Here is an 18,756-nt window from a genome sequence, read left to right as displayed (position 1 = left end):
TTTCTAGAAAAATTTGAAGTATTTGTTGTCTAACAAGTATTCACTGTTAGATATTTGATAATGAATATATTGATATTCATTTATATAAAAGAATGAAAATATAAATTACGCGTTAAAAGACAATCTGTTAGTTCTGTTCTTCCTGGTAAGAGTTTAATTTAACCAATGGAAGAATCGAGCCAGAATGCTTTCGATTTATTTATGTCATAATGTACTGTTCTTGATTTATCATTATGCGATGTTTGCTTCAGTACATGCTTATCATATACTTCCTGAAAGTTTAAAAATTTTTTATATACGACTTGGTCTTGGCGCATTATAGCCTCCGTAGCTAATGCGCCAATAAAAACAAAACAAAACAAACAAACAAACATATCATATACTTGAGTTATTAAGCCAGAAACTTTCCTTATTAATTTACATTGATTTATTAAGCTGGTTAAGAAGGCATCTGATGTCTTGATAAAATCCTTTATCAAGGATTTTAGAAATGTAGACAAATACTTTAATTTATCTACCTTTCTTTGTTATCACCTAAATAGCGCCGTTTGATTTATTAAAATAGCAGATATTTCTGAACATGATTCCCTCCTTTCATTTATATAATCTCCCATTTTCTCTTGATCTATTAAATGATATTGATTTATTATTGATTTATTAATTTCATGTATTATTGGTTTATTAAATCATATTTATTAATAATTTATTAAAAATGATTAGTTATTGATTTATTAATTTCATGTAATATTGGTTTATTAAATCATATTTATTATTAATTTATTAAAAAGGATTAGGTATTGATTTATAATTGATTTATGAAATCTGGTTAGTTATTGATTTATTATTGATCTATGAAATCAGGTTAGTTATTGATTTATTCAATCATATTTATTACATTTATTATTATTTCATTAAAAAAGAATAGTTATTGATTTATTAATTTCATGTATTATTGGTTTATTAAATCATATTTATTATTAATTTATTAAAAAAGGATTAGTTATTTATTTATTATTGATCTGTGAAATCAGGTTAGTTATTGATTTATTCAATCATATTTATTACATTTATTATTAATTCATTTATTTATTAGTTTATTTATTTATCATTTATTTATTTTATTAGTTATTGATTTATTAAAGAGGATTGGTTATTGATTTATTAAAGAGGATTAGTTATTGATTTATTAAAGAGGATTAGTTGATTTATTAAAGAGGATTAGATGTAGCCTTGCATGATTTATGAGAATAGTTCCTACTTTGATTTATCCAATCTCTCTTTATCTCTTGATTTTTTTAAACGGCATTGACTGATTAAATGACAATGGTTTATTAAGCTGGTGCATGCTTTAATATTTTCAATCTGCTTTCAATTCATCTTTTGATTTATTAGCTGGATTTATTTTAAGATTAAATACTATATTTAATAACCACTCATATACCACGTGAAATTAATAATATAGTTTATTAAGCTAATAGTCCAAACCACTAATTGCCCAAACTGTTCCTCTCCTGTCAACAAAAAAAACGAAAAGATGCGTTTACAGTGGACTCAGCAATATCAACACTCCTGGACTGGTAAAACAGCATGAGTCCATGGATCCATTCTGCCAAGTGTCAAACAATGCAGGCTGATGGTGACGGTGTAATAATGTGTGACGTGTTTCTGTGGTGAACAATTGGACCTCTTGACACCAGTGGAGCAACATTTGAATTCCATAGGTTACCTGTAAATTGTTTCCGACCAGAAGCATCCCTTCAGACTGCAGTATACCCATTGGGTTCTTCCAACGTGATAATATGCCATGTCACAAGTCAAAATTGTACAGAACAGAATGTGAGTGAATTGGGCGTCTGCTGAGATCTCCACAATCACCGAATCTGAATCCAATTGAGCACTTTTGGGATCCGGTGGAACGAATTTTTCGGAGTAGGATCCACAACGCTCCAATTTGCATAACTGTGTGAAGCAGTTGAGTCAACACGGACCAGCATTTCCGTTGCCCGCTTTCGACACTTCGTTGAGTCCATGCTACTACGAATATAATCTCTTCTGAAGGTGAAAGAGAAAACCTACTCGCTATGAAGTAGGTGTACCTATTAAAGTGAACAGCAGTGTATGTGTGTCTATAAGCAGTTGACTTCAAGAACCTTAACATTATCTTTTATGAAAGTCCAGAAGAATGTAAGAATAGACTCTCGTTAACTGTTTCTAAGATTTAACTGTTGTAAAGACTTAACAGTTTCTTCGAATGTTTCTAAGATTTCAGAAAATAATTACTAACCTTCTAGATTCGTTCAGGGATTTTCGATCATAATTGAACTGAAACTCACCCAGGAAGGGAAAGTCTTCTAATAGAACAGCATTTATCTATGATTAATGCATGCGCCAAATTAGATACGCATTTAAATTTCTTCACATGAGCAGATAGCGAAGATTGCGAAAATTCCCAGCGAAACTTAGGCAATAATATGAAACACTCTTTGGGTAAGACGTACAGGTAGCGCTCGTGTTAACATCTCAGCATCATTCTTGGCGTTCAGTTCTGTAGCGACACTCTTGTGCCTCATTAATGGATATGTTCGTTAGAGCATATCCGCTGATCACAGGTATCCCTCAATTATGTTTGTTTGCCGATAGAGAAGACTACAAACTTTAATATATTTCCATCTTAAATTTATTGAGTTCTTTTGTCGAAGAGTATCCTTTAGATCTCGCCGTATTATTCGAATTAATTCATTTGGAACTTAGTTCAACCAATCTATGCTAATTTGGAAAGTCGCTGATGGAGCAGTTTGTTTTTCAACAGAGATCAGGGCCACGGATACAGCGGAGATTCTTCCACTGGGGAACGTCGAGCACCCCTACAGTTTGCTGGAGTATTATGGAGTACCAGTCAGTCAATGTGGAGATTTTTGCCTTAGAAATACTCTTTTTCCCTGCAGATCATTCTTAGCCGGAAGAGTCTATGACCGGTTATATTGTGGATTAGCTCACGAGAACAGGGCCGGCCTTCTACGTAATGCAGGTAGCCTTCAACCATCACAAAGTCTTAATTATTATGAAATAGCTCAAGGACTGAAAGGTAAGTTAAAGAATACCAATATTCGGATATTTTAACTCAAAAAAATATAAAGTAAATGATCAGATTAGAAAAAAAATTTCAATCTTTTTTTTCAGAAGTTTGGCTGATAGTCAACTTTTCTTTTTATTTTTAAAATAAAGGTAACGAAAATCTTCAGCAAAAAATACTTCGCAACAGAAATAATTGCTAGGTGCCGATACAAGTTTTTTTTAATATTTTTTTTTCCTTTCAGGAGCAGTCTTTTCCTGTTTAAAATACCCCATGGCATGTAATTATAGATTAGGCTTTGATGGATGATAGCCAGTCTGTATGTGAGACTGATCCCATTATCTTTTTATCCACGCTGAAAACGATACAATATGTCATGAATTTAGAGTTGTTTTATGTTTTGTGGGTTTTATAAAAGGACATTTCTTTTGATCAGAGCCCTTCCTGCTGCGAACAATGCCATCATCATTCATTCTCCGTATAAGAAACGTCAATTTTCTTTCTGCGAATTTGTTTAACATTTATGGGTTCCATTGAAGAGAACATATGGTCCAGATTCAGAATGGTGTGGTTGTTGTTTTTAAATCGTGTGTGACAAGATTTAAACATTTTTAAATCACCATGAGGCATTCGTATATTGTGTTTGTAAGTTGGGTAAATCCTTTAGTCGATCCCCCTTTCTTACTTCTCGGGGATTTTAACGGACATAACACCCTGTGGGGTAGTGCTAACGTCAACGGAAGGGGACGAGTCATAGAGCGTATGCTCAATGACAATGACCTTTCCCTTCTAAATACTGGAACAAACACCTTCTTCCATATGCCTACCCGTACTTTTTCTGCCATTGATCTCTCTATCTGCTCCCCTTCTCTACTCCCTTCACTCACCTGGGAAGTGGAGGAGAATCCATACGGAAGTGATCACTTCCCTGTGATAACCTTGTTACACAGTGGGAGACCGTGTCTTCCTTTTAGGTTACCACGGTGGAAGTTTGATCAGGCTGACTGGAATGCCTTCCAACATCAGGCAAATTTTGACCTCAGTACAGTCAGTCAGGAGCCTATCAATGACGCAGTAACGTACATCACAGAAATCATTGTCCACGCAGCTGCTAATGCTGTCCCAAAAACATCAGCCCGGTTTCCACCATTTCCCAAACCTTGGTGGAATTCACAATGCACAGCAGCAAAAAAGGCTCAAAACAAAGCGTGGGGGATATTTCGCCGATATCCTACCACGAACAACCTTATAGCCTTCAAACGTGCACGAGCCAAAGCACGCTACATCCGTCGTCAGAGCCAAAAGGAATCGTGGATCCGTTTTACATCATCTATTAACCAGTCTACCAACTCTAAGGTAGTCTGGGATAAAATCCGGAAAATGAAGGGAAAATATACATCCCACCCTTCTTCAATCTTAGATTATAATGGATGCGCTGTTGCAGATCCAACTGCAATAGCCAATGCTCTTGGGGAAACATTCTCTAACATCTCCGCAACATCCTCGTACTCCCCAGAGTTCCTGGTCCTGAAACATAAACTGGAAAGAGAAGCACTTAATTTTAAGTCCAAGGGCCTCTATCCCTACAACGGGGATTTTACTATTCAGGAACTGAAAAGAGCCCTCGCTCTTTCCAAAGCAAGTGCTGTTGGACCAGATGGCATCCATTATGACATGATTAAACATCTTTCACCAAAATCTATGGATTGTCTGCTCCTTCTGTATAACAGAATCTTTACTGAAGGGCAGTTTCCGGATTCCTGGAGAAAGGCAATCGTTCTTGCCTTCCCTAAGCCAGGAAAGGATCCAAAAGTCACCACCAACTATCGTCCTATTGCTCTGACTAGCTGTCTGTGCAAAATCCTGGAGAGAATGGTTAATTCTCGTTTAATATGGTACTTAGAATCAAATGACCTTCTCTCCAACATACAGTGCGGCTTCCGAAGGAACCGGTCCACTTTGGACCATCTTATTAGATTGGAAGCATCCATCCGGGATGCTTTCCTAAAACGTGAACACTTGGTGTCGGTGTTCTTTGACATGGAGAAAGCGTATGACACAACTTGGAGATTTGGCATCTTAAAAGATCTGCATAGCCTTGGCCTTAGGGGGCAACTCCCCATTTTTATTAAAAACTTTTTAGCCAATCGATCTTTCCAAGTTCGTGTGGGATCCTCACTCTCTCGTTCCTTCAGCCAAGAGGAGGGAGTACCACAAGGATCAGTATTAAGTGTCACGCTTTTTGCCATCAAAGTGAATTCCATCACAGAACAACTTCCTCCAACTGTAAACTGTGCCCTCTATGTTGATGACTTTAGCATATTTTGTCAGTCATGCAACATGAGGGTTATTGAAAGACAACTGCAGAAAGCTATTGATCGCCTCAACTCCTGGGCTCTTGCTAATGGCTTCAGGTTCTCGCCGGAGAAGACCGTTTGCGTACACTTTTGTCGTAAGCGTAATCTTCATCCTGAGCCTGAATTAAAGCTCGGACAAAATGTAATTCCAATAGCAGCGGACACAAAATTCTTGGGACTCGTATTCGATAAAAAGCTGACCTTTCTGGATCACATCCGTCAACTCCGCACAAAGTGCACAAGAGGGCTAAATATTCTGCGCTCTCTTTCCTCAACATCTTGGGGTGCGGATCGATGCACCCTACTACGCATCTATCGTGCACTTGTACGATCCAGACTGGATTACGGGTCCCTGGTATACAATTCGGCCAGAGACAGTGTACTTCGTTGGCTCGATCCTGTCCATCATCTGGCTCTCCGTACCGCTATTGGAGCATATCGCACATCTCCTGTCCAGAGCTTATACGTCGAAGCAAACGAACCGCCATTATTGCTTCGACGTAAGCAGTTGTCTCTAAACTACGCTCTAAAACTGAAATCCCTGCCAGACCACCCTACGTGGCTAACCGTTTTTGAGCCACGATGGGAAAATTTGTACAACACCCGTAAGACTGCCAATCGTCCTTTTGGTATTCGTGTCCAAGAGCTACTCAAAGAACTTAATATAAAGGTAGACAGGGTTGCCCAAACACCAAAGCAACCCCTTCCACCCTGGCATGCTCATGTCCCGGCATGTGACTTGTCCCTTCGAAATTGGGGAAAGTCGGACACTCCATCGTCTGTCTACCTGCAGCTTTTTTCAGCACACCGAGCTGAACATTCTGACTTCGCGCCAGTCTACACAGACGGGTCGAAGTCAGAATCATATGTGGGATCTGCTGCTGTCTTTACAGACAGCACTACATCGGAGCAGATTCCCTCTGAATGCAGCATATTTACTGCAGAGCTGCACGCTATAGAGTTAGCCTTGGATCACATTAGTGAATGCCAATACCAACGGTTCATTTTGTATACCGACGCTCTCAGCGTGTTACAGGCTTTAATATCTGTGAGATATAATTCTCATCCAGTTCTGTCTAGCATTCAGCAGAAGATTCACGTTCTCCATGAACGTGAATATGATATCCGCTTCTGCTGGATTCCTAGCCACATTGGGATTAGGGGAAATGATTTGGCTGACGCCGCAGCCAAATCAGCAATTCCCAATAATGACCACTGCCTGTTAGTCCCCTATACAGACTACAGGCAAATAATACATCAAAAGATACATTCCCAATGGCAGGATTCGTGGAATAGACAGACTGCGAATAAGTTATATCATATAAAACCTGTAATTGAACCGTGGCAGTCTAGTCTGCGCAGGAATCGTAAGGAGGAAGTTGTTCTTGCCCGGACCCGCATAGGACACAGTCATTTAACTCATTCGTTTTTGCTGAGGGCTGATGACCCTCCTATGTGTGTGTCCTGTGGCACAATCCTAACGATTAGACACCTTTTAATTGACTGTCCAGATTTTAGCAGCACCCGTTTTACCGCTTTTAGTCATCTGACTGAGCCTTATACACTCAGTCAGATTTTATCCGACAATGACAACGTGTCTGCTGTTTTTAGCTATTTTAAATCAATAAAAGTTTTTAATTGTATTTAAAATTTGTTATTGTTATCTCTTTATTGATTTAATTTTTATATATTTGTTATTATTTATCTGGACATGGTGACCTAACTAATTAGGTCACCGAGAATTTAAACTTTTAAATATTGCATAGTCTTGGCGCATTATGGCCACAGCTGCCAATGCGCCAATAAAAAACCAAAAACAAACAAACAAACAAACCTTTAGTCGATTTGCCTGGTTTTCGGGATGAAACACCGATGTTCCAGGAAAAAAATCCTTGCTGTCCATGCCTGAGCCCGATTAACTCAACCAGGAAGTGGAAGAAAGCCCATAAAGATTCCTCACGTCCCTGATGGGATTCGAATCCGGTCCTTTTTCCACCCGGTGGGTGGGGCAGAAGGCGATTATAACCCTTGTGCAACCCACGCACAGTAGTTATAATCAATCCGTAAAGGGACAGATATAAGACATTGCTGAAGGTCAAAAAGAACTTAGAGCAGGCGTTAATTTTTCTGTATCATGCCGAAGAGTAAAAATTAAAACTGTATCCATTTATTGAATAGAAAATAATTAATTATTCTTTATGTATTTTCAGCGTGTGATGCAACGGATGTTCGCTTTGATATGATCACTGGAGTGGTCCTGAATGTGACTCCTTACATGGTGACCTCGGATTCGACACCCAAACAATGTCTGGAATTGTGCAAGGGGGAGAGCAGATGTCGTTCGGTCAGTATCGATTACCGTAAGGGATCGTGCCAGTTCAACACCGAAGGGATTCAACACGCAGTGGAACCAAGCCTCGAAGACAACGGAAGCTTCAACTATTTCGAAAAAATATGTCTTCCAGGTATGTCAGAAACACTTTTTTTTTGTCTCAGAAAGAGTGCCACTGTTTTGTAACTAAGAGTACCCTTCTGCGCTGGTGGATTTGTTTTGATCCTCCGATTAGTATTTCTTTCGACACGACATTCTGGAAATATTTTTGTGGCTCTAAAAATGCTTTTCCAGGGGAGCGAATTTCTTTTTCAAGGCAGCTAGGAACAAAAGTAGCAATTCAGAGAGTTCGTGATCATCGTAGCGATCTGTTCATCCTTTCTCGTGATGGAGGTCACGTCCAAGTGTGAAAGTAGCATCTTTGATGTGTGACTACCCTTTAAACTTCCGGGCTTTTCCCATTCCTATCGATATGCATTCGCAATGGTTCAGTGGCCATTGATGGCTGTGTGTTCCTAATGTGGCTTGTCGAAAGAAAAAAATTCCATGCGTTGTATTAAGAACAAACTCTTGCATTGTACAACACTGTAAATCTGGAGAGACGATACAGCTGCCAATTCTTTTCTCTCTTTCTAAAGTTTATGCTTTTCTTTCTGTGTTCTTGAGTTTGGCTAAAGTGTTGTCAACTGCATTTTGAAATAAGTGAACTTCTCTTGATCAGAATTAATGGAGAAAAATCTATGGCGTGTTCAAGGTCGAATGATTCACGCGGTTGGTGTACACTAAAAAAAGAAAAACGAATGGTTGCGTGTGTATACCGATTTTTTCCTGTACACTAAATCATTCCTGTTGTATATTAAATGATTTGCAGGGTACAGAAAATGACTTCCTGTGTACAAGACAAAGATTCATATTCACTGATTAGTTTCACGTGCTGTAAAATAATTTCTGATGCATTTGAAAATGATTGATTGTCTGCGGAGATATTTTTTTTCATGATCTCAGTGTACAGATATGATTTCTAGTGTAAATTACGATTCATGTAATCACTCGAAAACTATAGGTAATTTCCAAACAAGGTGATTTTTTCTTTGCGTTGTAGTCAATAGATTGAAGGCGTAGTAGCTCTAACTTAAGAAACGTGGCCACTCAAGATCGATTTAAAATTCTGCCAAAATTATCCTGTTGCGGACCAAAATTATCACAGATATTAATGAACACATGGGAACGATTTTTGTGTAGGGTGGAGGTACATCCTATATTAGCAATAATATCAAACAACTCATACGAGAAACTTCATGGCAGCGCGCCTTATCAGTCGCCATTTTCTGCATCCTTGGCCTACCAGATCCTCCGACTAACTCCAACAAACATTTGATTGTTGGGAAATCACAAACACGTGTTTACAGAGACTTAACGACTTTAACACTTAACCACTTTCAGATTTGAAAGGCACAATCCTTCGGGAGGTGGAGAACATTCCATTGGACATTCTGAATGCATCTGTGAAGAATGTAACGCTCCGTCTTGATTTTTGACTAGTAAACAATTGTAGACACGCGAGAATTGATCGTCAACGGAAATTACAGAAACATGTACCAAATTAATTACTTTGCACTTGCCGGCGCTAAAATTTCAAACAATTTTTTTTTTTTTTTTAAATTTTTTTCTATATAAATAACAATGTAACTAATAACAATGTAAAAACCTTTTAATTTTCAAAAGTGGTAAATTGCTTCATAGCCACCCTGTAGGAAAAAATAATTTCTGGTGAACAGTACATTAAAATGATATATAGTGTACACAAAGATCCTGTGCACGATTTATAGTGTACACAAAGATTATATGCATGATTTATAGTGTACACAAAGATTCAGTGCATGATTTCTAGTATAAACAAAGATTATATGCATGACTTATAGTGTACACAAGATTCTATGCATGATTTATAGTGTACACAAAGATTCTGTGCGTGATTTCCAGTATAAACAATGATTATATGCATGACTTATAGTGTACACAAGATTCTGTGCGTTATTTATAGTGTACACACAGATCATACACATAATTTAAGTGTATACAAAGATTATATGCATGATTTATAGTGTACACAAAGATTCTGTGCATGATTTCTAGTATAAACAAAGATTATATGCATGACTTATAGTGTACATAAGATTCTACGCATGATTAAAGTATACACAAAGATTCTGTGCGTGAGTTCTAGTATAAACAAAGATTATATGCATGATTATATGCAAAGATTAAAGTGTACACAAAGATTCTGTGCATGATTTATAGTGTACACAAAGATTCTGTGCGTGAGTTCTAGTATAAACAAAGATTATATGCATGAATTATAGTGCACACAAGATTATATGCATGAATTATAGTGTACACAAGATTCTGTGCGTTATTTATAGTGTACACACAGATTATACACATGATTTCAGTGTACACAAAGATTGTACGCATGATTTCTAGACTACACAAAGATTGTACGCATGATTTCTACTGCACACAAATTCTCTGTATTTTATAGTGTACAGATTCATCTAAACTGCGAAGCGACATTTGGCGTATAAAACGAATTTCATGTACACTAGCCATTTCATGCGCACTAAAACACATTAATCATTTCATGTACACTAACGAATGACATCGAGATAACCGTACGTAGAAACTGTTGCTATTGAATTCTAAAAATTTCGAACTGGTACTTGCAGTACGATACTTTATGGTACTTTGAAAAATGTATATACTTTTAAAATAATGCTTCTTAAGAACTACTTAGGTAATACTTTTTAAGCCCTTCGCCTATTTTAGAAATGTTTTATTTTCGTATCCCACTTTATACGTATTTTGGAAAGAGATAAATCGAAAGAAGCCAATCTAGAAATAAATCTAAAGAATAAAAAGCTAACTCTTCGTATTTTTCCAAATTGTAAACTCCGTGTTCAGCCATTTATCAACTTCTGGCCATTGTTGGGCTGAGATTATGGCAAGTTTTCTTATTCTTCAAAAACTTCATTCAAACTTCTTATCAAACATTCCCATTTTACTGGTTAGAAAATACCTTCTCGCCGCTGGAAGTTCTCCATTCACGAGGGACCATAAAATGCTTCTGGGATATCCAGAAACACATCTTCGTTGTTTTTGCGCTTCCTCTCCTGGGTAAAAGTATCGGGACTTATTAATTTAAGTGCAAAGTGGTTTTTGAAATAAATACAGCACCGCGCATGCTCTCTATATCTGCCTCCCCTTCACCCGACTCTCTGCAGAATATTAAACTTATAAAGAAATCCATTTAAAAATTCCCCGTTGACGTAAGTGTGTAAGGTACTTAGTTTCGAAGAAAAAAAGATCGAATGAAAAGAGAAAGATAGTTTAAATCCATGTAGTAAGACGCGCCATGTTTCTTTCTTCGATTATAATATTCTTCTTGGTGAAATCCAACGAATATAAGGATGAAAATTACGTTTTTGTGTAACCAAATCGCGCTTATTTGGTAAGCAGAACGTATCGGGAAGTAATCTTCAACCTTTTCAGATTCACCAGAAATATTTTAGCTAGGGAAAAAAAAAAAAAAAAATTAACATTTAGAGATTTCAAAAGAAGAAAAATGTTTCTTTAACGCTCTTGTAAGATGTATTCTTTATTATTTTACAGGAACAAATAAAAGATCTTTTCCACAAAGTGCCTAGAAATATTTCCCAAAATTAGATGCTACACGAACAGGAAACTGCTTATAAATTAACATTTTTTCCTCTGCTTTCCGAAAATGAAAGATTAAGACAATATCCAGACAGATTCTTTTGTCCAAATATCCTTAAAAAGTTCCAATAAGAAGCTTTTTTTCCACAGCCTAATGATAACTTCAGAAAAGAATTTAATTAACCAGTGTTATCGATAAACAGTGCGTAAAAACTTTAGAGGCTAATTTAATAAAACATTCGACTGGAAGTTAATCTCGCGTCTGATAAATTCATTAAGACGTTGGAAATATTGTCTGGGCTTTCAAAGGAATGCCAGCGGAATGTGCGAAAAGAAATTCTATTTGTCTTTTCTCTTTCCGGGTAGTTAGTTTTAATTTTTTTTCTTCTTTCGCTGTTAGGAAGGCGCATCTCATTTTCGGGTCTTTCTAATGACAATCACATGTCCTTTGCACGAGCAAAAACGTGTTCATTGTTAAACAGAATGGATCGAGTTTTAGAAGCACGTGCCCATTGTTGAAAACGCGTGCTTACAGTTTAAAAGAGTTTCAGACGACAGAAGCGTAGTCGGTTGTTACAAGATTGAGGTCCATTGTTAAGAAGAACGTGCCACTATTTAGCGTTCTTATTGTTGTTCGAATAAGCGCGGGCATCAGCGCGAGTCTGCTAAATTGAATCGGGATCGGTTCCCGCTATAATTAACACTTTCTAGAGAGATTATTGATTGGTTTATTGAGCAGTCTTCATTGAATAAACTGTTTTGTTTATGTATTCTGCTTTTTTATTTCCTTTTTGCAGCATCCAACGCTTGTGACCGAGAGTGGATATTTGAATGGGTGCGTCATAAGCGTCTGGTAGGGATTGATCACGAGAAGGTGACCGTAGAGGCCAATACTCGGGAAGAGTGCGAAGTCGCCTGTTTAGACAATCAGGATTTTCTGTGTCGGTCTGCAGAGTTCAACTACCAATTAAAGGAATGTCGACTGAGTCCTTACTGTCGCTTCTCCTCCACAGAAAAAGGAGTTACCCTCGAGAACTCGCGCTCTACGGTGGACTATTTTGAGAACAACTGCATCACAGGTAAGTTCCTCTTCGATTCCAGGATGGGCGCTGAGATTCATATTTATTCTATAACTCTTAGTACAGCTTAGTCTGAGTAACTCATCAGTTGTAGATCATCCATGAATCGCACAATTAGAAACTGCTTCGCGATCTGCCGGTCGATCGTCATCGGCCACTCAATCAGAAACATCAAGAGCTAATTTTTTTGACATTTCGAAGGCAGATGGTCGTTTTGAATTTGCGCTGAGGCAGTTAAGGCCATAAGGCATCAGTATATCCGAAATTTGCGCGTACGTTGTCTTATTTTCGGGATGAAAAACTCACAAAAATCCAATAAAACCAATTACAGAAAACCATGCGACCTCGCTTCGCCTGAGATTGTTAAAAAACAGAATAAAAGCCTCACAGCATGAGTGATGCTTTATCTAATGGCAAGCGCTCTACCTGAAAGTTAATCTGCTAAGTTAAGCTGTATATTTCTACAGTGCATCGTCGCTCTGACCCCGGAGGTGTTAATGGATGCACGTGGCTTACCAGGCTGGACGATTTTCATTAACGGCCACTTATTCGCGTATAACGTTTGAAAAGAGACCTCTGCCTTTCGTATTCTCGCTCATTCCTAAAAAAGAATTTATGCGTGTCTTGAAATGAAGTCCACGGATCAGACAGTCTGCACGGATAATTCCCAAAATACTTCATTTGTGCAGTATCCCTATTCTTATCCTCCTCCTCCTCCTCCTCCTCCATCCTGCCTAGATACCGATAGCCAAATAAGAAGCCATTAGCTTTGTAATTTCTATAGGTAGCAACCGAAAGGAAAACTAATCTAATCCGGCGCGCTGGTTGCTTTCATTTTAGTCAACTAAATCTGCTGCTCCTGCCTGGTTGCCAGCAATGATTATTAAGGTAGAGAGAGAGAGAGAGAGAGAGAGAGAGAGAGAGAGAGAGAGAGAGAGAGAGAGATTGTTATTACACTCTCGATATTTTCATATGGAGTCTCTATCTCCTTATACAATAAATTGGTTATTCAAAACAGATTGCACGCGATCCTTTGGACCAATCAGGGAGCAGATTCGGCCGTACTGAGGCAGCGCAATATTCCGATTTCGAAATCAGAACCCTACAAGATGTTTTTTCTCTCTTCTTTCTCTTACGCGCTATTTTCCATTTAATAATAAGGACGTCTCTTGTCTAATCCCAGGGTCTCTTCTGTTCTCGTGTCGTGCGTATCTCTCTTTCATATAAATCGACATAAATACGCATTAGGATTTTTCAAATATTTAATATTTTAAAAGACACGCAACGTGTCGTTCACGCGCAATAACAACCTTCATCAGAGAAAAAAAACTGTTTCTCTTCACACCATCGTTAACAATAGAATTTGTCGTAAGTAGCAAGCGTGGGTGGTTATGGGTGCTCTGACACATGTACGCTTGTTCCTTCCCTTACTTAGTAGGTGTCTCGCTTGTTCTTTCTTTCTTTTTTTCGCCTGTGTCTATCTGTTTCTTGTTTCTCGTCCAAATGAAGCTACTAAGAGGATTTAAACTCACGTTCCTCAGCCGCAGACGATATAATTCGGCCAAATGGACGGATGGCTACGTGCAAGAAGCACAAATGATACCATCACACGAAAATGATGGTCCAAAGTCGTTTCCTCAACTGAAAATAAAGCGAAAAGTTCCGAATTCCTATTCGAGTCACGGTTCTATTGTTATCAGAGCCACAACAGAGCGTTCGTAATGTGTGAAGTTCCCTTACGTAAATATATTTCTACCTTATACATTGATCTTCGAAGTGTTTGACACCCTCCTTCACCACTTCACTCAATTTCGATCTTTTAAGATGGCTTCCTGATTTTTCAAAGAGAATTATTACACTTTTTTTGTGCGATGTCTCTTTTTAACGATGTTTTGTTTTTGTGATCGAAATTATAATTGCAATCAGTGCGCAGAAAATAAGCATTTCTTTTAATTATCCGCGGAAACGCTCCCTTTTATTTTCGGCGCGCTCCTTCCGTTTTATTTTTGTCTCTCTTTTGAGAGATGGCAGCGCCAGAAGCTTTGATGCCTGCAGCACCATAAAACAATGTGTTTCTTTTCTTCTCTTCCTTATAGAAGCGCGAGGCTTCTGCAACACCAAGGTGATCAAGAAAACCCGGATGATACTCGCCGAGAAAACAGCCATTGCAGATTCTCTGGACAGCTGCCGGGAGCAGTGCTTTACAAATGAGGACTTCGTCTGCCGTGCCGTGACCTATGACCCTGCCACAAAAGCATGCGGCATGAGCCATCACACCAGGAAATCGGCACCCCGGGACACGTTGGTGAGGTCTGATACGAGTGATTTTCTGGAGATTTCCACCTGTTTCCATGGTGAGTGAAACGATTAATAAGTTTTTTTTTTCTTTCTTTTGGGGAGGGGGGGAGTTGGGTGTTGCGCTCCACCGTAATCCTTTTGAAATGCGATAATCAAAAAGCACTCGACTTTCTTCAGTGCATTATTTTCAGATTTATAACAAGAAATCAATTAACGTTTCGATTGTTTTTATCCACATTTTCTTCAGGGGAATCTAGATAGATACGTAGTATCGATTCTTGAATTAATTGGCATGTAGGAATTTTAAATAGGATAAACACTTGCACAGAACTTGACTCTCAGATTAAAATACGCATTAATATCCTTTCACCCTAAGTACTGCAGTTAGGGTTGTCTCCCCACTTGAGGTCGGTCCAAGGGAGGGCTACTCGCTCCACAAGGGGTCGTCAGTCCCTCCCTTCTTCTGACAGGCCGCAAGCACTTAACCTCTCATCACTCAGAGATACACATCTTGGGAGTGACTTATTTTTCAAACTGTTGAATGGGACTTCCTACTCTAAAATCTCTTTTTGACACTGGGGGTGTTCGGTCAAACCCACCACTAGAGGGCATTCGAAAAGCTGGACCTCCCCAGGTGAGAAACTGCTCGTGGCAACTTTCAGTCACACGGTTGGAAAAAAATGATGGATTTATTAACGAAATTTAAACAATATTTCAACGTGCCAATTACAGCAACTTGGAACTATCTGGTGGGTACCAAGGTTGGTTGGTTCACTGACGCGTTGCGGCTAATCCCTTGATGTCACGGGGTCTTGCTACTAATTAAAATAGTAATTACAATGAGTAATATTAATTGTAACTCTTTAGCAAATAATAAATGAATTTCAGTTCGTCGTTGTACACAATGCGTACATCAGACTGCGCAGAGGATACTAAGTATCGTCTGTAGTATTTGGGGGTCATTATACTCGTAATATATCACTTATTAATGTAGTTGTAATTCCCCTCGGGGGGGGGGGTTCGATTTGCCGCACGGGCTATAGAAAGGTAGTTGAAGAGAAACAATGGTATATTATTTGCATATAAATTACAGTTTGCATGTTAAAGGAACATCAAAGTGCCGGCTGCGATGTACAACACCCCTGTTCACTGGCCCGACTGTAAAAATAAGGAATTTGATGGGACGTTGGAAATTTGATATTTAATTACAATATGTAATTACGCTCGGCCATGTTTTCCAATCAAAAGTTAAAGAGTCGTAATTTATATGCAAACAACCTACTCGTAGGCTGTGATTTACTCCGTTTAATTGCAGATGGGGGTAGGGTGATCCTTCTCATTCTCTGACAGCCGCTATTTTTTTAAGGAACGGCGCGTACAATAGCGACGGGCATTCCCCGCGGTAGCAACCCTTTACTTGATCGTGATAATCTACATGCGATTCGCATCTTAACTTGCTTTTCACGAGCTGTTCTTCGCTATAAGGTCGCATGAACGCAGGCGGGTTGTGTTCGAGACGCGTAATTATTATCCGTACGAAGTCGATTCTTATCTGCTGGCCGCCAGTAAGAAAAAAAAGAAAGCGTTAAGAATATGTGGCGATTGTTTGCAGAAGTTGTTGTTAAGGAACGAAACAAATATTTGGGAAAGTATTCAGAATGAACCCAGGTTCATGTTCATGTGCTGGATGAAAAACCAGGAATAATTAATTAAAAAGATCCCAATGCTTGAGATGGTTAGTTATCCGGTTTTTCATCCAGGTATTCTTATAGGATTCTTTTTTGGGACCGTTTACATTTATGAAGCTTTTATGTGAATGGACTTAATTAAATAACATTTCCAAAATGTGGGCAGGTGGACCTTTCCAAATAATCATTAAATAACTTTTGAAAATACCAAAAGGTGGCAAGTGGATCTTGTAAGGTGTTTTGATGTATCTCATATGTGTTAAAACTCCTTAAACTGTCATTGGTTCTATCTCTCTCTAATACTAGATAATGTTCCCCAGGCTTTGAACAAACGAACCAGCTTTTGTTATATCTCAAGTCATACTGAAGATTGTCTAACTCGTCCTCAATGAAAAATGCCTTAAATTTCTTCCAGAAGGGATTCAAAACTCAAGACCCTTTTTAACAGGTATTCTTCTAGGGTTCTCTTTGAGACCCTTACATTTATGAAGCCTGTATGTGAATGGACTCAATTAAATAACCTTTCCAAAATGTGCACAGGTGGACCTATCCAAATAACCATTAAATAATCTTTAAAAATAAATAACCCTGCCAAAAGGTGGCAGGTAGACCTTGTAAGGCGTTTTGGTGTGTGTGATATGTTTTAAAACACCTTACACTGATATTGGTTCTCTCTAATAACGGATAATGTTCTTCCATCTTTGAACAGACGGTACCAGCTTTTGTTTGATCTCAGGGCATACTGAGATCGTCTAACTCGGCCTCATTGAAAAATGCCTTATAATTCTGCCAAAAAGGATTCGAAACTCAAGACCCTTTTCAACTACCATTCTTCTAGGGTCCTCTTTAGGACCGCATACATGATCTTATCCAAGAGGATCCTGTTCTTCTAGGATCCTCTTTGGGACCGCTTGCATTTGTAAAGCCTATATGTGAATGGACTTAAATAAACAACCTTTCCAAACTGTGGACATATGGACTTTTCCAAATAACCATTAAGTAGCCTTTAAAAATAAATCACCTATTTATTTTTAACTAGCGCAAGATGACCTCAGTTGCCCATGCGCCATTAAATATAACGCCAAACCAATCCAGAAGGCGTTGGAAAGATCTGCTGTACATCCTGTTCTACCTGATGGATAATAAGAAGAAAGATTCGTATCCATATATCTTTGGGGATACTCATGTGTGTTTTAATAAACATTTTGTTTACTTATAAACCATCCAAATCAATATATGTATAGAAATTAATATAATATTCCTTCTAAATATAAATATTATTTTAAATTTTTTCTTTATTATAGTTGACCTCCCTTAAACCTTTTCTTTAAACTGTTCTTCCCTATTCCCTCCCTCCCTCCCCTAAATAAATGCTTCTAATAGGAATTTAAAGTGGGATTATAAAAAAGGGGACATCAAACGATGCCACAAATGCAGAGTGACAGTGTCACACGTTTCATTAACTCGGGTTCGGATCGATACCGACGTACGTACGCCTACGAGCAGCCGAGAAGATTTCGTACATCCCCTTATCTCTATGGCAACCGTAGACTTGATTTCAGACACAGGAGACAAGAAGACACCATCTGAATGCATCCTCTGAAAAGCCTGCCGCAGCTTTTAAAAGAGTGGGGAAAGGTCATCGCCCACCGTCGGCATTGAGCGGAGTCTCCAGCATACTCATTCCTCACCGACCTGTCCAAAAGTTACAAAAGGTTACGACAACGTTCTTATGACGGATTGGCACCCAGTTATCCGAGGAAGTTCAAGGACCGGAGACGAAAGGGAAATCTTATTTGTGTGTAGGTGGCGTGGTGTGCGCTGGCAAGGCGATTGTATCTTATATTTATTACCTGGCGAGGCGGAACTCTTAGGGTTTGGTCGTGAGTAAACAATTTGTATCTATGTCCGCCACACTTGTGTGGCGCTTTCCCCTCCACCCCCCACCTCCGAAGAAAATTCCCCTTTTTCTTCATATAAGAAAGGATTCAATAAAGACTTAGAAGTACTCTCTTATGAACCCTCACCCCGGTTCTTTATTAAACAAGAAATTTAAGATATCTTTGTATACTGGCTCGCCTCTTTGGATATTTATTTTGCGTCGAGTGTGCTCTAACTATTTTTTTTGCTCTTCTGGCCCTTAACCACATTCTGTTGTAGAAGATGCGTTCAGAAAACTACCATTAAATGAATTTTGACAAATATTATTCTTTGT

The 18,756-nt window shown here is 38.4% G+C and overlaps 1 protein-coding gene across 1 annotated transcript in view; it reads left to right on the top strand.

Moving 5' to 3' along the window:
- LOC150078959 (uncharacterized) overlaps positions 1-18,756 on the top strand; it is a 125,474-nt gene that overhangs the window by 65,117 nt on the left and 41,601 nt on the right. The window contains exons 5-8 of the mRNA XM_090382902.1: positions 2,817-3,085; positions 7,641-7,895; positions 12,274-12,555; positions 14,652-14,909. Of these exons, the coding sequence (XP_090239028.1) occupies positions 2,817-3,085; positions 7,641-7,895; positions 12,274-12,555; positions 14,652-14,909 (1,064 nt within the window). The remainder of the gene's footprint in view (positions 1-2,816; positions 3,086-7,640; positions 7,896-12,273; positions 12,556-14,651; positions 14,910-18,756) is intronic.

Source organism: Mastigoproctus giganteus, chromosome 10, assembly GCF_048544385.1.
Source record: "Mastigoproctus giganteus isolate SK-2022 chromosome 10, ASM4854438v1, whole genome shotgun sequence".
NCBI lineage: Eukaryota > Metazoa > Arthropoda > Arachnida > Uropygi > Thelyphonidae > Mastigoproctus > Mastigoproctus giganteus.
Note: the sequence above shows the minus strand (reverse complement) of the source record. Positions and strands in the feature narration are given on the sequence as shown.